This window comes from Drosophila miranda, chromosome 4 (assembly GCF_003369915.1).
Source record: "Drosophila miranda strain MSH22 chromosome 4, D.miranda_PacBio2.1, whole genome shotgun sequence".
NCBI classification, from domain to species: Eukaryota; Metazoa; Arthropoda; class Insecta; order Diptera; family Drosophilidae; genus Drosophila; species Drosophila miranda.
Window position 1 is genome coordinate 23,757,700 of NC_046677.1, and position 8,037 is coordinate 23,765,736.

An 8,037-nucleotide genomic window follows, 5' to 3' on the forward strand; every position below is an offset into this window, starting at 1 on the left:
CACAGGGATCTCTGAACGTCTTTCTAATGCGACTGTCTTTTGGCTTTCTTTCTGAATGTCTGGCCACGTTTTTTAATTAGTTAGCCATGTGTCTGGATAAGCGGAATATTTTTCGGCAGACATATAAATATTGCGACTACATAAGATTCCAGTCCGGTGCAACGTTTGACATTTAAAGGTGCCGGCTTAGACGGTCAAAGTCCGCACATATAGGGGTCTCGAATCCTAGCTTGTTCGACTTGTTTTAGGCGTTTTTAAAGGGGTTTAGAGATAGGGAATAGCCTTTTATTTTGAGAGAGAGAGTTTTGGGAATCTGTAGATTAAAGATCAAGAAAATATAATCCGAAAGGACTTTCAAAAGGGAGTATAGATCCTCCTCTATCCCCTCCGAGTGCCCAAACTTATTCCACCCGTCTTTTCCTTGTTCTTACGTCCCCCCCCAAACATTATATAGATTCCAGCATAACTCAGATCGGTTGTCTATATAGGTAAACAACAACAGATTAAAATACTATAAACTGGCAACTGGCTTTCGAGCTGTCTCGAATTGGCTGATGCAATGCAGGGGAGACTTTTCATAAGAAATTTCTGTGTCGCATGATCAGCCCATCTACATATTCATTATACATATATTCATAAGCAGATATCTGCATAGAAACGCCAGACAGGCTAGGACCCACACTCTACAAAGATCGGTTCTGCTAAGGACAGAACCTTCGGAGGGAAAGACCTTTGAGAACTGCTGATAAAAAGGTGGTTGACTAGCCGGCCGACCGATACAGATAGCGCTGCGGATGATGATGATGATCATTGTGTTCGAGGAGAGTCAACAGTGGGGCAGATACTACGTGAGCAGTAGCAGGTTCGGGGGTTTTGGGGTATCTCCCATTGATACCCTTTGCTTCGGAGAGGTTGGATGCGTGAGGCATTTGGAAAGCTGCTGGGTTTTACTCCGTTAAGAGGTAGCTGGCTGTCGTGCTGCCCCTAGCTGTGTTCAGGTGACTTGTTTGCGAATGTTTCGCTGATAAAAACCAGTCTGGTTGATAACTCTCATTTGCATTGTGGTCGGAGCGACGAACGGGTTCGTGCCGCCAGACTGAGGTCACCAGATGGGTGCTATTTGGGGGAGGGAGAGTGGCTGGGCTTTCGGCCTGCAGCTGCCACTGGCACTGCCACTGGCGGCTACCCAGAACGCAGTGACGCAGTTCCTCCAGCAGACTCCAGTGCACTCACACCGATCGATGTGATCGCGCTGGAGCGTGGATCGTATTTAAACCAGTTGTGGTACGCGCTCGAGTCTCAGTAGAAAGTCCAACAGCAAGACGAGCGGTGCAGTTTTTTGTGTGTGTGGAGCAGCAGCGGCAAAATTTCTTTCCTTTCCATCCCAATGTGCAAGTAGCAAAAGTTCTGTGTCAATGCCAAAAATTACTAGAACGGATTCCAAACAGAAATTGTTCAAACAATCAAGGTAAATCGAATTCGAAAGAAAAGGCTAGGGAACATATTTATCAGTGAGGCCTCGACTTCTCTTCAACAGATTAGGCAAGTGTCTGTCGTCCAGGAAAGGATCTCGAACGGGCAATTCGGCCAACAACAAGGAACTCAAAGTGCTCACCCTGCTGCAGTCTGTGCCGTGAATCAGGAGCCGTCTACCCCTCAATCTCTACGCATTTGAAGGCGCACATTTGGCAGGAATCTTCGAAAATGGTCTACACCGAACGTACCGACAAGTGCACCACCAGCACCAAGGACAATCACTCCAGCAAGGGGCAAGGGTCCGGCTCCCGCCCCCGCTCTTCGTCCCAATCGCAGGGCAGCAGCAAGCCCAGCCACAGCTCGGGCGCCTGGAGCAGTCAGGCCTCCAGCTCGGACAAATGGAAGTACAACAATATGGTCCAGAACGATCGGGAGCAGTTCAATGGCATGCACTTCTCCTAGGCAGGGGGGAGGGCCCAAAGGGACCTGCCAAGGACTAGTTGTAGTACACTTTTAATGGACTTAAGTATTGCTATGTGATACGTGAAAAAAAGGCAACAAATAATCTAAATTCCAATTGGAGAACTAAAATTAAAAAAAGAACAAAAGATGCGCCAGAAAAGGACACAGCTTTATGAATTCCAGGAAGCCACCTTTCAAGCCTCCCCCATCCATCCACCCATGCCGCCTTTGACCTTGCCACTTGACTTATGCCATCGCATATATTAGTGTCTATAACATTTGCATGAATTGCGGCTATTAGCGTGATTGGGAGCCAACCACCCTCCACAAGCCTGGAAGGGAGTGGTGCACTTAATCGACATTAGCCACGCTTATTTGACAGCCTCAATATGCGCCCTCGTCCTCGGGCTCGTCCTCGACCGAACCCAGGCAGGACTCTTGCAATATTGATGATGTCTGGCGTCTCGCTTGGCGGACGCGTGTCCTGCGCTGGGGAACAAGTGTATCTCTGAGTGCAGGACCGCAGGACGACGTCCGGTTTTCGTTACGGAGTGCGAAATTTTTATAATTTTTCAATTGTATTGTATTGGGCAGGGCCCATGAAGGAAGTTCCCTTTTTCGGGATGCTGCGGTTGTCCTTTGGCTTGACACACGACTGAGCAGGGCAGGACACGTGGCGGCGCTGGCTATTAGGAAAAAAAAACGATTTCCTTGACGGCGCTAATAGAAATCTTTCCTTCTTCCATCCCTTGGGCCATCCAACCGTATCCTTTTCGGCTGTGTGGGATCCTGGAGCTGTCAATGTGCGACACTTGATGTCTGTGTTGTGCGCTCCATCTAATTTAAGGCCTGGCCCCCACCCCCCCCCCCCCCCCCCCCCCCTGGGTGGTGGTGGGCTGTCTGTGTGTTTGGCCTTGTAATTACTTTGTTTCCTAGCGCCAGGCGGTCCTTGTGCTTCGCAAGATTCCTTGTCACTTTTGGTGTGCGATGCAATTAAAACCGCACGGCAGGTGTCCTTTGAACTTTGCTATAAAACGTCTCCCCACCCCCCTCCCTCTCCCACCCCCTCTAGATGGAATGTGTCACTTGCAAGGCTTCCCGAAACGGGACAACGCTCTTTCTGATCTATCCCGGCGACAGAAGCAATTATCACGTCATTATCACAGAAAACCCACAAAAATGTTCGCTTTCCTTTGGGTTTTGTTTTCCCGTTTTCCCTCCACAGCACGTGCCCTGCCCTCTCTGATGATGGTCAAGGCAGAGACTTGGCCTGGTACTCTATCAAGCAGCCCGAAAAACTGATTTCCGCTGAAAGACAACCCTCATGAACCACCGCCTCCTCCTTCTTCGGCATCTGATGGCATATGTCACAGTGGCACGTTGGAAAATTATGAATAATATCCGTAACTTCGGGCTAGACACACACACTCACAGACAGAGAGATGTTGAGATATTCGAAGCAGCTTGCAGTGAAAAATCGAGGCGGCACTCCACTCCACTCCACTCTACTCTACTCTCCTCTAAGTTGATTGCTGTGTGGGGCGTGCCGTCAGATACAACTTCCGACGACATCCGACAGATGTTTCTACTGAGGCTGGAAGGGCGAGAGAGGGTAGAGGGTAGAGGGCAGGGGCAGGGGCAGGGACTCACAGGAGTTGCGCCCGCTTGCAAAACAATTGTTGGCAAATTTCACGTCGCGGATGTCTCCGCCAGCAAACAGCATTCGAATTATATTTGAATGTACTCGAACCCTGTTTACGGCGACGACGAGGAGGAGGAGGAGGAGGAGGATGACGATGATAATGTACGGGCGTTGACATTTGCCAAAAGGTGTTTTGGTGTTTTTGGGTTCCTCTTTGGCACATGACAATGTCATTGCCACATGGCATACACAGATCTGAGCTCCTGGGCTCTGCGGCAAGGTGTGACACTGAAATTGATTGCCCTGGGTAAGGGCGGGCACTGGAAGGGCATTCAATGAATGATATTTGATCATATTGAATGTAAGGACGATATGTGGGTAGATACAAAGTGAATGGTATTCAATAATAGGCAAAATATTCTATCCAAATTGAATAAATGAAGGATCAATGATCATCGAATGAAACATCCATCAGCACTGAAGCAATCTGTATGATTTTTAGAAGTAATACTCTTGTTATATACAAAAATCGCTGGGAGTTCAGTATTCCTTTTGGGTTTTTATGGAATATTTTAGTTTAATCTTCATCTTATAAGGAACTCAAACATATTCCTAAACCATGTTAAATTTCCATCAACTTAAGTACTAAACAAAAAGCCCTGTTGATCCTCCAAAATGTTCTTTAGGTTGGTAGTGGAATCGGTCGATTTGTAGGGGGATCGAAAAGCAGATTCCCACTTTAAGGTGGCTTAAATAAGATTGTCTTTAAGCAGTGGTTGGGGTTCTTCGAATGAGATTTTCCTACAATCAATCAAGTAAATCCATAATATATCTAGAGTCTGTTTGAGGACTCTTTTATTTAAGTGAAGTAAAGATTTGAGTGGTTTGTCAAGTCAATCAGGTCTTGTACATCATATCTCTATCATTGCTGATTTTATGTCTATTGCTGGGTAATCTGAGCCAAGTTTCGTCGCACCGATGGATCTGCACTCGCAAATGGAGGCCTGAATCTGCTGTCGATGCTGGTGCTGGTGGCTTGAATAAATATTCTTCCATTAATATTTAGATATGATATTCGATCAGCCTTAGTGGATAGTTGTGGGCAGATATGCAGATCCTCGAACCCATATCATGTCAATCAAGTCCTCGTTTTCCCATCTAGCATTATTATTAAAGATTTACATACATCATATTCCAAACTTCTTATATCGGATAACCTTCCATTAATATATGCAAATGCCGCCATCAAATCCAAATCTATCACGGGGGAATATAATTTACAAAATATGCCAAACATTTGACCAAACAAAAGGTGGCAATTACACAAAAAACACAGAGCAGAGTTCCAGAGCAGAGAAAAGTTCCATTCAATCTGGGAGGGAGAGAGAGAGGGAGAGAGAGAGAGAGAGATCTGGCGGAGAGGGAGATTTGTAAAATTGTGAATCAAAAGCAACCAACTTCCCTCTCTCTCTCTCTCACTCACTCACTCCCTTCCTCCTCCCTCCCTCCCTCCTCCTCCTCCTTAGTATTGTTGTTTTTCAGCCGCCATTTCTGGCCGACCTCTGATCGACAGCTGTCATGAATGACAATTGGATTGGCAGAAGCGGTACGGAACGGGACGGTACGGGGTCCCGGGGTCCCGGGCTCTGAGGCTGCTGCCTCTGTTCCTCCATCGGATTCGGATTCGGATTCCGATTCAGATTCTTATAAAATATGCAATAAAAATTTGAAACCCTCGTAATGATTGCCAGTATTTATAGATTTCCAGAATGCTACGGCTGCTGCTGCGGCGGCGAGGTCATCAAAATGAATACAACCAAATCGACATGGAAATTGAAACAATGGCGAGGCAAGTCGCAATTGATGCCCCCGGGGGAGATGGCGGCTGGCGGGGGGGGGAGTGGAGTGCCAGCTCAAGTGGAGTGCCAGCCAAGGAGTGTGGAATATGGAGTACATGGAGGAGTGTGGTGTGTGGAAGGCACTTGAGTAAAACGCAGAACTGCGGTTGCTTTTTTGTGGGTCGAGACAGAAGAGAATGGAGAGGGAGCCAGGGCTGAAGTGGGGGTATGGGGAAAGTGTGCAGCAAGGGGAGCAAGGGCAGCTAAGTAGTAGTTGCTCTACAGATTATCTGATATTTAAAGGAAGGAGGAAGGTCTGACGGCTGCGATACCAATTCTGGCAAAAAAGGTTATACAAATCATTGGATTAAATATATACTGCCACAAGTTTCTCGCTCTTTTTGGTTCCTGTTTGTTTCTCTATAAAGCCTATACGAAGTTTCTGTAGAGTATACATTTTTTATATATTTTATTTGGTAGTTATTTGCATACCTTTTAGGAAAATCAATGTTCACGGGCATTCCAGTAAATGGTAGATCTAAGATCTAAGTTTTAGCATCTCGGATATCCTTCCTCCCATAATTTCCAAATATTCCGATCTCTCTTAGGTGATTCATCGAGCCTCTATGGCTGCACCCAAACTCCATCTCTCCCATCGATGGCTGCTGTCGTTTGTGAACCACATTTTGCATGTTTTCATACACACGAAACCACATGTCGAGAGAGTGGGGTGGGGGGTCGGGAATGGGAGCGGAGAGGAGTGCAAAACCTTTAAATGCAATTACGGTTCATGTGCACGGAGCTCGTCACAAAACGCCAATGATATGCTTTCGAGTGTCTTTTGTTGTGGCTTAAATACATAACCAGGGTAGGTAGCTCCTGGCCCACTCCTCCTGCTCTCCTGCTCTCCAGCCCTTCTGCCCATTCAGCGCGCCAAAAAAAGCTGTGACGAAGCTTTCCATTCGTCGAATCGGGTGGTGTGTGTGAGTGTGTGTGTGTGTGTGTGTGTGTGAGCCCTTGTGGCATATGCATCGCTCCACAATCGCATCATTTTGAGCAATTAAGTGTGTATTATCCGTTGCCGTGGCCACTGTCAAAGGGCCTTGAAAGCAACTTCAAAAACCCGAACCAGGCGACCCATCAGAGAGAGGTCCTGCCACTGCCCCTGCCCCTGCCCCTGCCACCGGAAGTACATTGAATATATGTATGTACCGATGTATATGTGTGTACATATGCATCTGGTTGAGTGCGTGTGGCATGTAGTGCCCACCTCCCTCTCCTCCCGTGCTTTTCAGCAGCAAATTGTGCATTTATGTCGACAATGGCAGGCCATCAACAAAGCATCGGGATGGGCCACAGAATGGGATATAGGATATGCCATGTACTCGCTCATGGGATGCACTGAGTCGCCGAGTCCTCACAGCTTGTATTGTGATGCCTACTTTTACTTTTGTTCCGCCATGTCGGTCCTCCTGCCAGGAGGCTGGCTAGAGGCGTACTGCTGTCAAGTCTGTGGCGAGAGTAGGACCCCTCCGGGGGTTGACCCCGCTCTGGTGTGGGCAAGCGGAGATGGAGGGGAGTCGGGAGTCGGGAGTCGGGAGTGCTACTGTACTGCTGCATATCGCTGGAATTCACTTCTTGAAGGTTCCAGGGGAAAAGTCTGAGAAAAACTCTGATTACAGGGGCCCACTAGGGAGATGCTCTTCATCTGAATTCGAGAAAGAAATCGGTAGATATATGGAGGATACTAATAGTCAAACGAGCCTTTTTCTTTATTTCTCAGGTATATATTTGCTGGGTAAACTTTTAAGACACATTTCAAGCTTCTTCTTGGCTTTGGCCCCAATGATTTCTCCTTCACTTTATTGGCCTGTCCCTTGGGCTGTCACAAACAAGTGCGGCTAGCCAGTGCCACGCCCACCAGAAGCCAAGTGTTTCCCCCACTCCCCCAATGTCTCCTGGTCGCTGTCGCTGGCCAATTTAAAATTCAATTTAATTTCAATTGATATTGGAAAATCTTTTCAGCAGCACTTCCTCCACGTCCTGCCATGTAGGAATCCTCTCACACGCAGCGGGGAAGCCCCATTAACAGTGGAGAGTTGGGAACGGACCCTCGACTTTGTGGTTGCCAAATGGCGACAAAAGTAACAGCCAGGCCACCACTCGGCGGAAAGGTGGGAAAACTCAAAAGCAATTACATAACAGATTTCCTTACTTTTTCCGTGCCCAGGCACTCAAAGAGCAAGAAACTTTGTGGACAAATGGAATGCGGGGGCTTCTGAAACCAGACAGAGAATCCCAAGAACAATAAATTATGCACAGGACATGAAAGACAGCAACCTGAACAGCAACCATAACAACACCACTTTGGATGCTGGATGGGAACAAACCGAATCCGAATCGCAACCCTCCTGCGATAACACTAATTGCCCCGAAGGGCAAGGCGGTAGGTCCTGTCCTGAAAATGTCCTCGGGCAGCAGATTGTTTTCCCCGCAGATCCGCAAGTGTTTTCTTAGCAACGTCGTTACCCCAGCCGGGGGCCAGACACTCGACCAGATTTCCTACACGTTCCGGCAATCTCATAAATAAAAGCAAAATTTCATTAAGACAAATTATTG

General features: G+C 47.4%; 2 protein-coding genes across 2 annotated transcripts; both read left to right on the forward strand.

The window, feature by feature from the left end:
• Window positions 1-1,290: 1,290 nt before the first annotated feature.
• LOC108161713 lies at window positions 1,291-1,638 on the forward strand. The gene is made up of 2 exons (XM_017296033.2): window positions 1,291-1,468; window positions 1,538-1,638. The coding sequence occupies exons 1-2, from the start codon at window positions 1,416-1,418 to the stop codon at window positions 1,635-1,637; spliced, it is 153 nt and encodes a 50-aa protein (XP_017151522.1). The 5' UTR covers window positions 1,291-1,415; the 3' UTR covers window position 1,638.
• Window positions 1,639-1,682: 44 nt separating this feature from the next.
• LOC108161712 lies at window positions 1,683-2,098 on the forward strand. Its single transcript, XM_017296032.2, has one exon. The coding sequence runs from the start codon at window positions 1,705-1,707 to the stop codon at window positions 1,936-1,938; it is 234 nt and encodes a 77-aa protein (XP_017151521.1). The 5' UTR covers window positions 1,683-1,704; the 3' UTR covers window positions 1,939-2,098.
• The last annotated feature ends 5,939 nt before the right edge of the window (window positions 2,099-8,037 follow it).

Bases quoted from the DNA above. Each gene is read 5' to 3' on its own strand.
- LOC108161713 (XM_017296033.2), top strand. From the start codon at position 1,416: ATGCCAAAAATTACTAGAACGGATTCCAAACAGAAATTGTTCAAACAA. The intron at 1,469-1,537 runs GTAAATCGAATT...TCTCTTCAACAG, and splicing joins AAATTGTTCAAACAATCAAG to ATTAGGCAAGTGTCTGTCGT.
- LOC108161712 (XM_017296032.2), top strand. From the start codon at position 1,705: ATGGTCTACACCGAACGTACCGACAAGTGCACCACCAGCACCAAGGAC.